The 19548-nt window shown below is 40.5% G+C and overlaps 1 protein-coding gene across 1 annotated transcript in view; it reads left to right on the forward strand.

Moving 5' to 3' along the window:
* The window catches only part of LOC124594230 (odorant receptor 43a-like), a 69205-nt gene extending 68571 nt beyond the window's left edge, over nt 1-634 (forward strand). The window contains exon 4 of the mRNA XM_047132596.1: nt 575-634. Coding sequence (XP_046988552.1) covers nt 575-634 — 60 coding nt within the window. The remainder of the gene's footprint in view (nt 1-574) is intronic.
* The last annotated feature ends 18914 nt before the right edge of the window (nt 635-19548 follow it).

Here is a 19548-nt window from a genome sequence, read left to right on the forward strand (position 1 = left end):
AGAAATGTTTCCATACGTAATGGCTTCGTAACAGGACGAGGGCAGAAGTAAGTAAGGGATAATATTGCTGCTAACACAGTTTGCTCAGTATGAGCACCGGAGACGTCGACGAGATGCTGTACAGCGTTAACGTGGCACGTGGTGAGCAAATTTTGAACCAATTATTTTCCTGCGTAATGGGTTCACCAAGCTTCGCTGCCATGCGATAATTACATCCCACACTGGACCCCCGTGAGTAGTTTCACTTTAATTACAACCATCCGATTGTGTTCTTAGATCACTATCATAATGAAGTTGTGGGAACTGAGTTCAGTGCAAATCTTTTCTTCTTACCCTACTGCAAGAAATTTCTCCTAATACGCTTAACATAAAACGCTTTGACGATCACCCCAGTGTCAATCACTGAAAGGTCAGCAGTAGGACCACGAATTTCTGCATCCTGTACACTTTTCGAGTAATATATTGGAAATTCCTAATTTGTAGACTGATTACACATTTGTTTATGGTATCGACAAAATACTGCTGCATGTTTTATTTTCATCTGATTCAGAGTTCTGTTTCGTTTATGTTTCAGCTGATGAATGCAGCCTACTCCTACTACACTCTGCTGCGTCAGGTGAACGGGCGCGACTAGCCTCATGGCTCTCACCTGGTATAACGCAGTTGGACAACTTCCATGTAAATCGATAAGGCCTTCAGTTTCTCGCCTTCGGTGCTCAACTCACAAGCGTGCACTGCCAAATCACGAAATGTTTTGATGATTCGTCAACAGTAGGAACAGCGCAATATAGCCAGTGATTTACCGCGCTCCTTGGGAAAGCATTTTATTATTAGAAGCACATTGTTTAGAGATGCACCCAGCACCAATACACAGAATCAGAAGCTTTCATGTGTCGTTCCGAGATACATAAAATTACCAGTAAATCTCAATATAGAATGCAAAATTTACTGTCCGATAGAATGAACCGCTATATTAGGAATACAGAAAGGCAACTTCAGCTGAAATAAATGAAATATGAAGATGAAACAATTACGAAAAGATTACTCTTGAAACATAAGATGTCTCATCAGGAACGAACAATTACCACATAGCAAATTAATGTAAGCGATAAGCTAAGATTATGAAGCTATACCACCATGTATGCTTACTACTGACTTGCAAAAAACATTAAATTTTAAACAGAATAAAACTTTACTTTCACTGAATGAATTATTATAAAAGTGACGAAATGTTTCAATCTGCTTAGTACTACTCTTCGGTAACAATGTTTTGTTTGGTTTTTCCTCAATCACGACTCTCCCGTCTCCGTTTCAATACCTCACTGGAGATTTCTCAAGTGCAGTTTTTTTCCATTCGTAGCCATTTAAGCATAAAAAATCAACTAATAAACGGAGATATTCCACATAAATTGCGACAACTAATCTAGCATACTTCAGGAAATTTCCTTTCCAAATGAATATGCCACACATTTCATGCACTCACCATGAGTTAACAAAGCTTTCCTCATTGCTCGAAGGAATGGTGTAACTTGAAACGATAGAGACATATTGTTCTACAAGATTCCCAAGAATTCTGCTGAAACTTCGCTGAATATTGAGAGTTTCAAAATTCATATCGGGCTTTTAAGGCTTCGTAACATTTATCGTATTCAACTTACAATTATAAATAATACATGAAATGCCAGAGAAACTCAGTTTTGTGTATACCTGTATGAATATATATACACTGTTTCCTACGTCTTCCTTTAGAATATACTAGTAGCATATGCAGTGATCAATGAACATAAAGTCTTCCATGCTTTAGCGTTTGCAAGGAATGAATCTGTTGTTACTGTGGAATGTGCATTCCATATTAAGTCACCAACTCGTGATTATAACATCCGTAGAAGGTTTTATCAGTCTAAGAGTTCGGGATGACCAAGAGTCAATGAAGAACGTGTTGAACAAGAGTCTTTCATGCGTATCGCCAAGAAATCATTTCGGAAGATTAGTCGTGAATTAGCAGATCCATTTACGCCTCTGTGGAGCCTTTTAAGGATACACTTACAACTCTGTCCGTATCGTTTGCAGTTGTTACATGCTCTGTATCCTACCTGTTTAGGTGCCAACTCTGCAAACGAAATATTGCTGAATGACGATGAAGATTTTCTGGATTGTGTCGTCTTCAGTGATGAGTCGACATTTCACCAATACCTGGCTCGGAACAACAAAGCGATTGAGAGTGAAGCACATTTGAGCGTGAAAGGGGGCGGCTGTAGCAGCAACAGCTATACGTTTCCGCACTGTACAAACTACTATCTTAAGCTGCCTTTGAACTGCAGTGCTGAATTCGCTTTACGGGATCGTAATAACGGTATCCTTGCACTTAACGAACGCACTCATGTGTATAAAATGATATCGTGCTCATGTTATTTGTATATCTCAATAAAGGCAACAACAATCAGAATGATTCATGTTTAGTTCACTTTTCCTAATGAAAGGTGTGCTGAAGTGGATCTGAGTTATTCTTTCGTTCGTGTAAATACAGCAACTCACAACATTAAAGTAATATGAGCTGCATAAGTATTTACCAATCACTATGGTGTGCATGTAGTGCGTCATGCTTTTGCAGAGTGGTTTTCCTTAATAACGAGGTGAGATTTATTGTGGTTGGTTGGTTGCTTGGTTGGTTCATTTGGGGGAGCGGACCATTGGATTTTTGTGGAAATGCGGTAGCCACCACTCAGTCAAATACGTGAAACACGAACGTAAAAATTTAGACAAAAGGCAAATGCCACTTCGATCAGTCCCTTTCTTCTTCTACACCGTCGTTATCTGTGTTTTAGTCCGTAGAAGAGTCACTGCAATTACCCAATGATGTACGATATCGTAATTATGTTTTAGGTTTTACTTTTACTTTTTCACGCTTCATCGTGTCTGTGTTGCGTACAATATTATTACACTTCTGTGGCGTTAGTTGTGCCACTGCTTCCTCTAACAGTCTGAATTTTTGCAAACAGTGAAGATTTTGTTATTTGTTACCACGTAATGTCTAGTCTTTGCCCAAATCATTTCGATAACGCTGAAGTGGCGTTGGTACGGTGGAAGTCTAACAACCCTCTGGCCATGTTCTTTATGTAATTCGTCCACAACATACTGTTCAAACTGTGGCTTAATTTTTCGCACTTATTTCATGCGCTCCTCCTTACATAAATTGTCCTGTAACCGTTCAATAATGTCGACTTCTTTCGTTGCCATCGTCGAAGTTTTATCTTTAGTAACAGTAGTAGAGTGCATTAGCCATTACTATGATAAACAGCCAAATTAAGTTTTCTCATAGTTTCCCCTTGAACCACTCCACAAAATTATCGTACTGCATCTCCTCGTGGTAGTTGCTTGCTTCCTTTGATTTGTAATAGAAGAGACAGTTAAGTACGAAACCAGAAGACAAGTATTCTTGTGACCTTTTCCACAGTAACAACAGAACTTCCAAATATGCCATCATCTGGCCAGTTTTTTCTGAGGAAATGACCGGCTTTCATCCATGTTTCCTTGAGCCACACAGTGTCGCCAATCGGTACATTAACAATGTCTCTTAAAAATCGACCACACTATGCTACGATGCCACCTATCCCCATAATAATTCTCCGTCCAGTAGGCTAGCCTTTTTGCACCGAAAACCGTTAGCAAAGAACTCTTGCTGCTATCGAATAGTTCTTCCAGTTCCCAGCATTTTTCCTTACAAACTTTTACAACAGTGTTTCTTCACATCCTTAAAGTGTCTGCAGTTCTTTCAGCTTCCTTCATTGGAGGCAGTAGATTCGCACCATTGTGTCTCTTCTTCTAGAAATACTCCCGAGCACTAAACCTCACGTGTGTGACGACTCAAAACATGACCAGACCACTAAACTTTCTGTTTATTCAACCACACTTTTCTACACTCTTCCGCTGCAAGCTACTGGCATCCTGTAGCATAAAATAAACTCGACCCAAAAAGAAACAAAGCACACAACGAAACGGATCACAACTGTTTAGGTTACCGGCCGCAGTCATCGTCTACAAATGAATATGTTACCTGTAGCACAGAGATTTAACAATAGAGAATGGAACAGAAGACGAGACCAAGAGCGTTCTCTGATTGTCTGCTGCTAAGTCAGCAATCCTGTAAACAGTTAGACGTCAGTCGCTTTGGTATTCTGACGTGAGTGGAAGTGTGAACACATATAAGGTGCGCCACTGGGAGTCAGCAAATTCCCACAACGCCGTACATTTGCAGATTCCTCTAAATTGAATGTGTCTTGTGCCATGTACAGGTGGAAAGTTTATGGGTCTTTCTTTTCCGGTGGAGCTACTGTGACAGGTGTTTCTCATCTTGATACATTGTACATATGGCTCTTTCCTTAATTGGAAGCACTTGAACTACAGAACACTATCTGGCAGCAAGATGGTGCGCAATTCATTAAACGATATTGTAACCCACTGGTAGAGTGGACGCAAGAGGCTATTTGATGACAGAGCTTGTTTCCCACGGCCTGCATATTCATCCGATCTGACGCCATGCGATTTTTACCTTTGGGGTATATGCCTCCACCAGACTTGAGAAACAGGATTGAAGCACTTGTTGGCGCAGTTACCCCAGACACTCTGATCAAGACTTGGGAAGAACTTGCCTGTCGACTCGATTTGTGTCGTGTGGTGAATGGTACTCACATTGAACATTTGTGAGAAAACCTGTTCCAGTTGGTTTTTCATATGATATATTTTTTACAATTCTGATCTGAATGTCATAACTGCTACAAAGGCTTACAACTTGGATAATCATTTTGAAATATCTCGTAGACAAAAATAACCACAATTAAACTTTAGATTACAACAGTTCAATAAAATATTTTTGTTTAAATACAGCACTTTGTTAATATATTATATAACCCACGAATCAACACCTAATTAATAAGGTAGCGTTTAATATTCTCTCCAGGAAAGCCAAAGAAAACAATATCAAGTGATGATGTGACAAAAATACTGTTAATCCTAGAGTAGTTTGTAATGATTGTTTCAATTGAACCTCTAGGTTTACCTACACAGAGCAAAAATAAATTTGCTGCAGATTGTTTCTTTGTTAACTTTATTCATATATTCAGACAAGAAAATAATTTACCTTTGTATATGTAGGAACGAGATAGATCGGGGAATTACCGCACGAATAAAAGCAGGAAACAGGTCAAGATTTACTCTTGGAAAGCTGTTAAACTCCCGGCCTTTTTCGAGATCCTCAAAGACCAAGATCTACAACCTGTAGTCTTATATGGAGTAGACACCTAGACCATCACCCAAAAAAATGGGAAGAAAATTCCTGACCTTTGAGAATGCCATCCTTAGACAAATTTTTGGGCCAGTAAAGGATGGAGATGAATAGAGGAAAAGAAAGAATCGTGAATTGCAGGAGCTATACAAGTCGATGGACATCGTGGCAGCAATCAAAGAAAGAAGACTAAAGTGGTATGGACACGCAATACGTTGAGAAGGCCAGATCATCATGCAGGTAGTCGAGGAAGATGGTTCAAATGGCTCTGAGCACTATGGGACTTAACTTCTGAGGCCATCAGTCCCCTAGAACTTAGAACTACTTAAACCTAACTAACCTAAGGACATCACACACATCCATGTCCGAGGCAGGATTCGAACCTGCGACTGTAGCGGTCGCGTGGTTCCAGACAGTAGCGCCTAGAACTGCTCGGCCACCTCAGCCGGCAGTGGAGGAGGATATTAGAGGCAAAAGACAAGGGGGAAGGCCACGACTCCGATGGACTGATCAGGTCAGAGAGGATATGAGTTCGCTGCGGCTGTCTGAAGAAGAATACATGGACCGAGGGCGCTGGAGGAGGCTGATTGGTGACGCCAAAGACCGACTGCGGTTTGTGTGGCCAACGCAGTAAGTAAGTGTGTAGGTTTCAGGTATATGAAAATTTACAATTTTGTGATTTCATTGCGACAAATATGTTGGACATCTGCTTCATACATAACTTCAGGTAAGTTTCTGGGCCAACTTAAAAACAGAAAATTCTTTAATATATGAATCATGTCCGTTAGAAGAGATTTATGTTTTCTTTGTTTACTACTTTAGTTAGGAGCAACTGCTGCGCTGACGCAAAAGAGAAACCATTCTACTAACGCTAGCAAACCGATATTCGTAACTTCCGATGCTCTGGCATATGTTGATTAAATTTTCGCCCATGTGAGAGTTTAGTATCTTCAGTATGGAAAAACACCATCCCTACAGTTTAAAAATGGTATGAATTCATGATGTCTGTTGGATATGTATAATGTTAATGAAACCTGAAGACTGAAACAACCAGAGGATATGGACGGTAAGCTTTTTGCCGTTTTTCGAACTTAAAGAATGGTCGTATCATTGGCATGAAGGAGAGGAGAGTATCCCCGTACGATGGTTCACGCAGACATTTGGCCGTAATATGGTGGCTGCTGTACGGCTGACGGGAAGTTGACACGGGACAGCAATGTAGCAGGAAGAGTCGGAAAAGTCGCTTAAGTCAACGGAGTCCTCCATCTGCGTCCCGTATCGCATCTATAATGTTTCCCCATGCGTCTATGTATTATGTATTATATTCAGAAATATTATTGTTGTCCTTAGGGTAATTTTACGTTGGATTAAGTAGTGTGTAAGCCTAGGGACCGATGACCTCAGCAGTGTGGTGGGAACTTAACATAAATTTCCAATTTTTGTTCCGCGGCAGCCATGAAACGGAAAGGAGAAACTTCCTGGCAGATTACAACTGTGTGCCGGACCGAGACTCGAACTCGGGACCTTTGCCTTTCGCGGGCAAGTGTTCTACCATCTGAGCTACCCAAACACGACTCAAGACCCGTCCTCACTGCCTTACTTTCGCCAGTACCAAGTCTCCTATTTTCCAAATGGTTCTTCAGCATCGCAGGAGAGCTTGTGTGAACATTGGAAGGTAGGACACGAGGTACTGGGTGAAGTATGGCTGTGAGGACGGTTCGTGAGTCGTGTTTGAGTAGCTCAGATGGTAGAGCACATACCCCTTAAAGGCAAAGGTCCCGAGTTCGAGTCTCGGTCCGGCACACAGTTTTAATGGCTCTGAGCACTATGGGACTTAATATGTATGGTCAGCAGTCCCCTAGAACTTAGAACTACTTAAACCTAACTAACCTAAGGACAGCACACAACACCCAGTCATCACGAGGCAGAGAAAATCCCTGACCCCGCTGGGAATCGAACCCGGGAACCCGGGAGTTTTAATCTGCTAGGAAGTTTAATATCAGCGCACACGCCGCTGCAGAGTGAAAATTTCATTCTGGAAGAAAGGAGAAAGTTTACAGAAAACTAGCGTCTCAAACTTCACTCTGTGGAACTGTAGACGACTTATTACAAGCGTGACATTAACGCACGAGTAAAGGATTATCCTATTCAATGCATATAGGATTTATGTCACATTAATTGTAAGTTAAGCTTTCAACAGACTGCCATCATTATATTCAGAAAGAAAGACATAATGAGTTCATAACATATCGTCTAATTATTACTGAAAATGTGTATTCACAGAAGAACATTATCTTCGTATTACCTATGTGATGAGATTAGGGTTAAATAAATAAACAAAAATAATGCTCTACTATAGATACGTTACAGTACATAATATTACATTTTCAAGCGTACCGCAGCCGGCCGAAGTGGCCGTGCGGTTAAAGGCGTTGCAGTCTGGAACCGCAAGACCGCTACGGTCGCAGGTTCGAATCCTGCCTCGGGCATGGATGTTTGTGTTGTCCTTAGGTTAGTTAGGTTTAACTAGTTCTAAGTTCAAGGGGACTAATGACCTCAGCAGTTGAGTCCCATAGTGCTCAGAGCCATTTGAACCAAGCGTTCCGCGTCAGTTGACGCTTAGCTGAGGCTGTGTACTTTTTCTTTCGCCAGTGGTTCTCTTTGAACTACACCAAGAGCAGCGCGAGTCAGGACACTGTCTTTACGGAACGACAATGTAAGGTGGCGTACGAGGCGTTCGTTTGTGTTGGAGTAGAGGGTCCGCCAAACGATTTCATGGATCACGGTCGATGTATACAGGATGGTCCACTGATCGTGACTGGGCCAAATATATCACTAAATAAGCGTCAAACAAGAAAACTACAAGGAACGAAACTAGTCTAGCTTGAAGGGGGAAACCAGATGGCTCTATGGTTAGCCCGCTAGATGGCGCTGCCATATGTCAAACGGATATCAACTGCGTTTTTTCAAATAGGAACCCCCATTTTTTATTACATATTTGTGTAGTATGTAAAGAAATATGAATGTTTTAGTTGGACCACTTTTTTTCGCTTTGTGATAGATGGCGATGTAATAGTCACAAATATTTGGCTCACGGTTTTAGACGAACAGTTGGTAGCAAGTACGTTTTTCTAAATTAAAAATTCAGAACATAGGTACCTTTGAACATTTTATATCGGTTGTTCCAATATGATACATGTACCTTTGTGAACTTATCAATTCTGAAAACGCTGCTGTTAGAGCGTGATTACCTGTAAATACCACATTAATGCAATAAATGTTCAAACTAAAACATTCATATTTCTTTACGTACTACACGAACATGTAATAAAAAATGGGGGTTCCTATTTTTTAAAAAAAACGCAGGTTGATATCCGTTTGACGTATGGCAGCGCCATCTAGAGGGCCAACCGTAGCGCCATCTGCTTTCCCCTTTCAAGCTAGACAAGATTCGTTCTTCGTAGTTTTTTCGTTTGACGCTTTTTTCGTGAGATATTTGGCCCAGTTACGATCAATGGACCACCCAGTATGAGATATTTGGATTAAGTTATGTGTATTTTTGTTATATATATAATCTTCAATCCAAGCAATATTTTCCAATAACATCTCTTGTGTGAATTGTATTTTTAAGATCTTTGAAAGCTTCATTTACCACATAGTGGTTGTTGATCATCTCCAAAATATTTGCTATAAATTTCTGCGAACACCAGTGACCGGAGCAGAAGACAGACTCATATTAAATTACCATAATCTGACGTTTCGACTAAGCACCTGCTCAGTTAGAAATATGATAATAACTGCATGTGGCTCGATGGACGAGTGGGAGCCTTTCAACTGGACGACAATTTAGCGGTTTCTATGTCCCAAACCTACCCCATATATCCAACAGGAGAAAGGGAACTTACAATTTGACGTGGAGTCCAAGTAACGTGTTGTTCTGGCTAATCCTCACATCGTTGAAAGATGTATTGCAGATTAAAGGCAGACTGAAAATTTTCGTAGTCGAAATGGTATTCGGATCCACGACTTCTCGGATTCCAGGCACGCACTCACCTCTAGACCAATGATCAGACGATAGGACGGTTGATTCGTGATGTAACGACTTGGTGTGTGTGGCTTCGAAAGGATAGCCATGCACGACTATTATCAGATGAATTCTAACAATGTGAAATTCCAGGTTAAAATTTAAAACAGGAAATCGTACTGGTTACGGGATAGGGCCATTGTTAGCAATAAATGTAACGTACGGAAGTGATTTCCATTACTCATCAGTCAGTGTCATGATTAAATATAACGAACTATAATAGTAGCAGCGTGCAGAGAGCTTAAACATTACATCACATGACAGTACGATAACCAGAATAGCAACTAATGTTACAAATGCATGCAGTGTAATTCAAGCGTCCACAGATAGTGCCGTGGACTACCTCACTCTTTCGGTTAATCTACCATGTCACGAAGTTGCTTATCGAGCTACAGTGAATGTTTCTTTTGCTGACTGGAAATCTAGAACTAGTTGAACATTCTTACGAGATTTTTGACGATGCACAAATTGCGACTAGTGAGTATGTTATGCTACTGGAAACTCCACGTTCCACTACTTCCGTGGGTAGCTGTTACCGACATATTGCCGAACCATAACACACACGAGTGACAGACCACAATTATTCTTCGGTCACATCCGTTGTCGTAGCACTGACAGTACGTAGTAAGGCACGGAGGGCAATATATTTTCTAGTTTCTAAATGATTTTGTCACTGAAGTGGAAAAAGACGGTGTCTCGTACTCGTGAGAAGTGGGTTTCCAGTTATTCCCGTCGACCCATGTGGAGTTCGGCAAGCGACTCTAAACTTCTTCATCGTTGCATTTACTGACGAACAGGGCCGTGGTCTGTATCCATTTCTAATACCAAATAAGCGCAAGGCTGCACTTGTGGCTTACGAATTCTGATAAACTGACTACATCAGTAGTGTTACACAGAGGCTCTCAAGCTGATTCGACACTTAAAGGTTTCTAGAAAAGCCGTTCAGACCATTACTGAGAAGCGGCTTCTAACCTAACTGCACGCTTATGGAGTGTCGTTACAGCTGTGCGACTGGATTCGCGATTTTCTGCCAGAATTGTCACAGTTTGTAGCTACTGACGGGAAGTCACCAAGTCAAGCAGAACTTATATGTGGTGATCCGAAAGGATGTTGTACGGATCTCCTCTGATGTCCCTAATTAACATAAACGATTTAGGAAACAATCCGAGCAGCCCTCTTCGATTACTTGAAGGTGTTCCCGTCATTTACTGTCTACTAAAGTTATCAGAAAATCAAAACGAATGGTGTAATGATTTAGACGAGATACCTGGGCTGTGCCATATGTGACAATTGACCCTGAACAGTGGATCGTCAGTTCCTCCACATCAGTTCAAAAAAAAAAATCCTCTAAAATTCAGTTACATCATAAAACACTTAAAAGCTGTAGATCGAACTAAATACCTATGGACTACAATTGCGAACGAGTTAAAAGGTATCATCATATGGAAACTGTTGTCGGTGAGTTTTATTGGCACAACACTTATAATATACGGTAAATGTACTAAAGAGGAAACATACAGATCTATTGTGTCAGAAAGGAAGACTGAATTCTATGTAGAATATGTAGTTATAACCAACAAGGAGAGGTTACCACGAGTGGGATCGACTTTTTGAAGGCAAATATTCGGTTGTGTAGGTTATGATACTACGTATCATAAAATGAACCACAATTAATTAAATCAAAATAATCGTGACAGTCATTTCCATAAGGAGGTAAATAATAACATGTAACACGAACAGCATGTAACCCACTAGCTTCAACATACCAGAAAAATGACTTAACCATCAAATTAAGTAGGTTTTTCAAAAAACGACGTTGTTGTTGCAACTCTTGCCTCCTAGTCGATCACAGGAAATTCTTCTGTGCTGATTACTCGGAAACGAGCGCCCAGCAGCATAAATTATTTATGGATGTGATACCATTAATACCTGGTTTCTTAAACCACACAGTCACATACTATGTGGTTTCCAAAAGTCGTTAGCACCCCTGAGGATATCGTCTTATAAGGGAGACACTACCAGGAGTAGTTGCTGTAAGTAACGGTGCTTTTACACACGAAAGCACGATGACCATTCTAAGCTAATTCAGACAACGGGGATAGCGGTTTCAAAGTACTGTCAAACTGAACTTGTCTCGTGATCTGAAGGATAACGTGGAGCAAATTTTTGCTCTCCTGCTCACAACATTCAGCAACATTATTAATTATGTTTCTAGCTCCACTCCGTTAAGTACCAAGTCTTTCCCTTTTCCAAAGAGTGAAGAGAGTATTTGGTACTGCCCGTGATGGGCCAGAACCTCATCGTCAATCATCAATAGATATGTTACTTTGCGACACTACACAACATGGAACAACAATGGCTACAGACACTGGGTTACGTATTAGATCGCTGAGTTCGGCATGTGCCAGACAGTAAATGCATTCGTGCCAAAGTCGACCAACTTCTATCGCCTTCTGCCAATCCAGAACTAGGAAGCGACTTTCATCTGTTTCTCAAGAGGCTATACGCTTGTTCGTTCTTCTCTGGAGTACTGCTGGGCGGTTACGAAACAGCGTTGATGGAGAACGTCGAAAACGTTCGAAAGAGCACAGGTCGGTTTCTCACGAATTAGGGGAAACAGTGTCAGAGGTATTACGAGCGATTTTCTGTGGCAACCACTAAAACAATGGCATTTTCCGTTCCGGCGAAATGTGTTTACGAAATCACAATCACCACTTTTTCCTACGAGTGTCAAATCGTTTTGTTGATTCCCATAATGGGCTGAAAGGGCCATCTTGATAAAATTAGAGAAGTCTTTTCCCCCACGTGGCACGTGGAACGATAGAGAAATAATTAATATACGAAGCCCCTGCCAGTTAATTAAGTGTTAACTGCAGAGTACTTAATGTGGATGTAGACGTAAAGAAACAGGAGGCAGCTGCAAACGCTGTGTGGAGAGAGCTTAATTGCTCTAAACACTATAACTGCAAATGCTCTCCGTCGCAGTAATGGAAAATTTTTTAACGACTGCAGTGCCGAACAGTCCTACTATGATGTTCTTTTTAAACAACCTAGCGTAGCAGCTCCGAAGGATGTAGCGTCATCTACCAGTGAAAAATGTAAATCTTATATTTGCAAACTTGTTTTTGTCATCCTATGCATGCCTGTGGAAATTACATTTTGTTACAAGTAATATTTTTCATGTTATTGATTTACCAGTTTTTCTGATACTTTTAAGTCACCTGCCATCATCTTTTATGAGAACGGTGTGAAAGAAGAAATACGTCTCAAGTATCTTACGGCGAGTTTCAAAGTATTACAACCAAACGTCAACGGAAGTCGATTGGTTGATTTAGGGGAGGAAACCAAACAGCGAGGTCATCAGACCCATCGGATCAGGGAAGGATCGGGATGGATGTCGGCCGCGCTTTTTCAAAGGATCCATCCCGGAATTTGGCTGAAGTGATTTAGGGAAATCATGGAAAACCTAAAACAGGATGGCCGGACTCGGATTTGAACCGTCTTCCTTCAAAACGCGAGTGCAGTGACCTAACCTTTGCACCACCTCGCTTGGTAAGGTATTACAGCAAGTATATTCTTCTGTAATCGTAATAGAAGAACATGTAACCGAGAAATAATACAAGACAAATAAAGGTCGCAGTGCAGCATCTGATTACGTAAAGGTTTAGATCACAAACTAATAGATTCATACCTTACACAAATGAAAACATGGAAGTGCGCCGCAGTCAATCATACTGACTATCAAGCAAAAAGACAAAGAAATAAATCAGAATATAGTATGCTCGACAGTAGATATTCACTTAAGACAGTACACACTTTGCGTGAAAGACCCCTAGTTGAACTATATATATCATTATTGAATCAATAAAATTTAATTTCCATTTTCTAAAATAATATGAAATTTGGGAACAGGTTCGAAAATATCACTCCCATAAATTTAACTACCAAGAGAGATATAGATTTAAATTTCCCTTTTCAGAAAAAAAATAAAAGTATTTAGACATCTTAATGCTGAAAAACTGAAAAGTAATCTTAGTATATAAAATTCTTGCCCGTAACTATTTTTATTCCAAGAATCAGCGTTTGTTGCCCCTGAAGCACGCGCTGTAGGTTGTAGATATGCTCCACTGGCCAGTGATTTACCGGCTTCCCACAACGAAAGGAATGCCGAGAAGTACGCGTGCGATGAACCCTTCTTATGTATCTAATACATACCAATGTGCCACCAAAGAGTAGCTGGCATAGGCCGTCCTTCAGTTCTTGTAGGACTCGCCAGTCTACAGGTGAACGATAGGAATTATACTTTGCATGTTCTCCTAGTTCATACATTATTTTACCGAAAGTTTAACATCTCTCACACTTCTGTTGCTTCTACTTGTAAAATGTAAGTGGAAGATAAAAGAATAAACAAAGGACCAAAGACAACTAATTTTTGTTCGAATTGTCGGGGAGATTCAGTCTGTATTTTAAACGCTTCCATTGGCATTTTTCATGTGGAAACATTCGTACGTTTTTTCAGCATCTTTGCAACTAAGTAATTAAGGCTTTTATATTAAGAAACATTTAGTACATTTATGCCACCTGGGTCAACCTACTCCACACATGGGGCAAAACGGCCCGGCAGTTGGAGCAAACTGGCGAATATAATTTTAGAATTTAGTGACGAAACTGATTATGTAATTGCTAATATGTCGACTTTAATACTCACAGTTTAATATATATTGCTACAAGTCTATGTGAAAAACTACAGTCATAAAATATATTAACGGTTTGACAGAGAAGTACGTCCAAAATTTTTATCAGTGTTCGTCTTAATGTTCAGTAAGATCTCCGCAATTCTGACAGTCAAAAAGAAGTCCTTTCACGTCATTTTAACACAAGAGAGATGTGCCCACAACCTACAACTTGTGCATTGAATCCATTAGTCACCTAGATTGCTGTGGGAAAATGTTTGAAGAGACCTAAAACAGAGCTTCCTCATCCTCATCTTTTTCGTTTCGAGGAACCTGATTACGAATGCTGACTTACTTCTTGTCCTTTATTTGCGGTGTTTTATTGTGTGATTTAGCTTGGTCCTGTCCACAACTTTCAGAAAATAGGTTTTTATACAGAACGTCCACATTTTTCTTTCAAGCGTTTCTGTTGTGGAAGCTTGTTATTCGCGCTCTAACGTAATTTTCGCTGGAGTGACTGTCAGTATTGCTGAAGTCATTTTTCATTTGTTTGCTTTCTCTTTTCTTGGTTGCGATTTCTCAAACGGCCTGACTTGTTCAGGCGTTGGAAAAACATCTGGTCGAATAACGTGACGTTTAACTTGAGAGGCGTTGCTACTGACAGCACAGGCCTACCACTGCCTACGTGAGCAGTGAAATCACACCCAACAGCATTACTATCAGGTCTGTCTGTTGCGTATGAAGGCAGGAAGTCACTATCGATGAAAATCTCCCTGTTAAAGAGGGAGATGCTGTTCAGTTTGAATCCAGCTAATATATTTCTGGTGTAATTATGTTCACATTGCCTGGCAGGTCGTATTTTGTCATTGACCTTTAGTTAGTTAGTTAATATTCTGTGGGTCATTTGCACGATAAATCGTAATGATGTGGAATGAGTCATTTACATTCAAATCTGAAATTAATTTGTATGTGAAATGAGTCATTTTACATTCAAGCCTCAAATTAATTTGTAAGTATGGCTACATGCTCAACTGATATAAGCTGTTTTTATTCCTTTTTTTGTTTATTTCTGTTATTATTAGTGAATATGATAATGATTCTTACCCATCACCTTTTACCCATTACAATAACAGAAATTCTTCAACGGAATCAGAGAATTTGTTAAGCATAAACTTTTAGAGTTTGCTTAAAATTTTACTTTGTTGTCTGACAGACATTTTGCTTCACAAGGTAAGTGATCAAAAATTTTAGTTGCAGCGTTGTGCATTCCTTTTTGTCCTAAAGACAATCTTACTGTGGAGTAATGAATGTAATTTTTCCTCCTTGTGTTGTAATTGTGTACATCATTGTTCCTTTTTAACTGTAGTGGATTATTTACAACAAACTTTATGAGGGAATAAATATACTCTGAAGCAGTAGTCAGCATGGCCAACTCCTTAAAAAGATGTCTACAAAACGATCGTGGGTGAGCACCACACATAATTATTACCAGCGTGTTTTGAGCAATGAAGACGTTCCTTGTCAAAGATGAGTTAACTCAGAAGGCGTCACCTGTACAAATTTCAGCTTGATGTTTTCTTACATAATGTACTGCAAACTGTGGATTAAAGGTAACAGACTGCCGAAAAGTGTTTGACACGATACCCAAAGAAGGCACGAACATATGGAATAGGTTCTCAGATATGTGAGTGGCTCGAGGACTTCTTAAGTTTCAGAACGCAGTATGTTGCCCTCGAGTGTTCATCAGAGACAAGGGCATCGTCAGATGTGCTCCAGGGAAGTGTGATGAGACCGCTAATATTTTTTATACACATAGATGATTTGGCGAGAAGGTTGCGCAGAAACCTGCGGTTTTTTGCTGATGATGCTGTGGTGTATGGTAAGGTGTCGAAGTTGAGTGATAGGAAGACACATGATTACTTACACAAAATTTCTAGTTGGTGTGCTGAATGGCAGGGAGCACTAAATGTAGAAAATTGTAAGTTTATGCGGATAAATAGGAAAAACATACGTTTGTTCACATACAGCGTTAGCAGTGTCCTGCATGACAAAGTCACGTTGTTTAATATCTGGGCGCAAAGTTGAAAAGCGATATGAACTGGAACGAGTAATGTATGCGAGGATTTTTGAAGGAAAGGCGAGTAGTCGGCTTCGGTTTATTGGGAGAATTCTAGGACAGCGTGTTTCATCTGTAAAGGTGACCGCATGTAGGACGGTAGTGCGATCTGTCCTTGATTACTGATCAACTGTTTGGGATTCGTGCCAAGTGGGATTACAGGAAAACATCGAAGCAATTCAGAGGCGCACTGCCAGATCTGTTACTGGTGTTGGAACAACACGCAAGTATTACGGAGATGCTTTGGCAACTTAAATGGGGATCCCTGGAGGCAGGCGACGTAGTTTTCGAGGAACACTATTGAGAAAATGTAGAGAACCGGCGTTTGAAGCTGACTGCAGAACGAATCTGCTGCCTCCACCATACAATGCGCGTAAGGACCAGAAGATAAGAGAAATTAGGACTCATACAGAAGTCGTTTTCCCTCGTTCTGTTTGCGAATGGAACAGAAAAAGAAATTGTTGTGGTAGGGGATACCCTCCGTCAACCGCCGTACAGCGTATTGCGGAGTATCGATGTAGATGTAGATGTAGATGTAGAATGTAATTCCGTTTGGAATTATAGAATGAAAATATGCAAAATATGTCAGCTTGATGATGTGGCTCTGTCTAAGATAGCAATGATTCAGCACACGAATGTGGCTGATCATAATGGTTTTAGGAGTTCTAAAACGCGTTTTCTTTCTAGTTTAAGTTCTCATCGATATGGGCTTCTAAAATGTTTGGAGCTTACATCGTATTCATGTTTCCCTCGCCCTGCCTTGCACTTGTTGTTGGTGCAGCACTTCAAGATGCGCATAACTGAATATATTTTGTTTTTATTAATTGAGCGACTTATCTGTCAGGCCTTTGGACTGCAGTGATTCCAGTTTCATTATCATTCTAGATGTCACAAGGGAAGGTTTAAGTCTTGTCAAAACTCTGTTCACGTTGTCAAAAATAAGGCTGTTATGCTAGTTGAAGACAGTACTTAAACTAGTTGATTACAATACTAGTGTCATCCGCTAACGAAGTATTCCTGCTTGTTGTATTTTAGATATAATTTAGTTTACATACATGAGGGATTGGTCGACTTAAGATCGAGCCTTGGGGAACTCTATGCAACGCACACTGGATTCACTAAAAACTTAAAGAGGCCGTAAACATTTCTGTCTAAGGTCTGTAGTTTACGGCTACAGTGAGCTGGAAGAGACAAAATGAGACACCATTTTCGTTGCAATAACTGTAAAACTTCTACATCTACATCTACCTCATACTCCGGAAGCCACCTAATAGTGTGTGGTGGAGGGTATTTTTTGTACCACTAACTGACCACTCCAACTCTGCTCCACTCGCGAATAGCGCGTGGGGAGAATGATCGTCGCTACGCCAGTGTATTGGCTCTAATGTCTCGAATTTTCTCCTAATGGTGATTACGCGAGACTTATATAGGGGGAAGTAACATGTTGTCCGACTTTTCTCGGAGAGTGCTCTCTCGAAATTTCAATAGTAAGTCTCTCTGTGATACATAACGCCTCTCTCATAAAGTCTGCCAATGGAATTTGTTTACCATCACCGTAACGCTCTAGTGCCGACTAAACGATCCCATGACAAAAGTACTGCTTTTTTTAAAATCTTCTCTAGCTCTTCCATCAGTCCTATCTAATAGGGATCCCAAATTGATGAACAGGACTCAAAATGTGTCGAACAAGTGCCTTGTAAGACACTTCCTTCACGGGTGAGTTACTTCCGCGATACCTCGCTTGATTTTATCAAATTCCTTATTGCATGAAACACGCCGCCACCACTGGCGTCAAACCTATCCTTACAATAATTATTCCAGTCTGAACTTAGGATTTCGTTGTCTTTAACGACTCGTTCCAACCAACCTTCTATTCCTAATACTATCTGTGCTCCGCCATAGACGGTCCCAAGCCCGGTTGGAAAGGAGGAGAGGGAGGAGTAACACTTCGTTAAAAAATCTTGGTTCACCTGGCCCTGGTGATAGTACCTAGTCAGGGCCTCTTGACTGGGTTACGGTGAAGACCTCAACGGCAGCGAAGGCGGAGAAGATGGACTTCGGTACGGCAGAGCTGGCGGATGAGGCACCTTTTCTCTTTGGGTACAAAAAGAGTACAAGTAGCGACTGAACCCCAGAGGGGTGGCTACAGACAGCGTCTGACTCACGGTGAGCGCCTGACTTTAGGCTGGGCATCCTACTGTCTATGTGGAAAGTAACGGGAAACTACCACATTACATTCCCAAGCAGTACATGGTATGTCTCTCCATGTGAAAGATTCCAGAGTTAAAATTTCCTCTCATTCGGATCTCCTGGAGGGGAACACATTGAGGGTAGACGTATTTGAAAGGAAGAAAGAGACAGCGAAGGAAGGAAAGATAAGGATGGGAACATGGAATGTGAGGACACTACTGCAAGCAGTAAAGCTAGAGAATGCGAAACAGGAGATGAAAAGGAACAGATTAGATGCCCTCGGTTTGTGTGAAATGAGATGGGAAAGAATGGGGAGATAGAAAGTAGAGATTATAACCTCTTTTAGTCAGGGGAAATCAACAGTGGTAAAAACGGAGTAGGAATATCGATGGGGCAAAAGTTGAAAAATAAGGTAATGAAAGTACCATATATTGATGGAAGACTGATGATGATACGATTGAAGGTTAGTTCAAAAGATTTGGTATTAATACAGGTATATATGCCAACCAGCCAGCATAGAGATGAGTAAGTGGAAGAATATTATGAGAAACTACAAGAACTCATCGAGAAAGAAAATAGAAATGCCTGCATTATCATTATGGGGGACTGGAATGCAGCGGTGGGTGAAGGAAGAGATGAAGATGCAGTAGGAAAATTTGGATTAGGAATAAGAAATGAGAGAGGTGAACGACTAATTAGTTTCTGTAAAGAAAATTCATTAGCAGTGTATAACACATTATTTGAACACCACAAAAGGAGACAAACGTTACACATGGATATCAAATTTGAATAGAGAAAGATATCAGTTAGACTACATCCTGATACAAAAAAGGCTTAGAAACTGTTTGAAGAATGCTAAAGCTTATCCAGGAGCGGATATAAATTCAGACCACAGCTTAGTAATGGCAGAAATACAAGTGAAGTTGAAAAAAGTTTGGAGAGGTAAAGCAAAGGAAAGACTAAACACAGAAAGATTCAAAGAGATAGGAAAGGCATCAGATTTGGAGAACAGATTTATGTAAAAATGGCAAAGAGGCAGTGTTGATGAAAGTGTTAATGACAAATGGATAAAAATGAGGGAAGGACTCATGGACTCTGCCAAAGAAGTACTAGGAATTAGAGTATCCCAAAGCACCAGGAAAGAGTGGATAACAGGAAACATGTTGAAAAAGATGGAAGAGCGGAGAAAGTGAAAAAGCGTAGA

The sequence above is a fragment of the Schistocerca americana genome, chromosome 2 (genome assembly GCF_021461395.2).
Source record: "Schistocerca americana isolate TAMUIC-IGC-003095 chromosome 2, iqSchAmer2.1, whole genome shotgun sequence".
In the NCBI taxonomy this organism is placed as follows: Eukaryota; Metazoa; Arthropoda; class Insecta; order Orthoptera; family Acrididae; genus Schistocerca; species Schistocerca americana.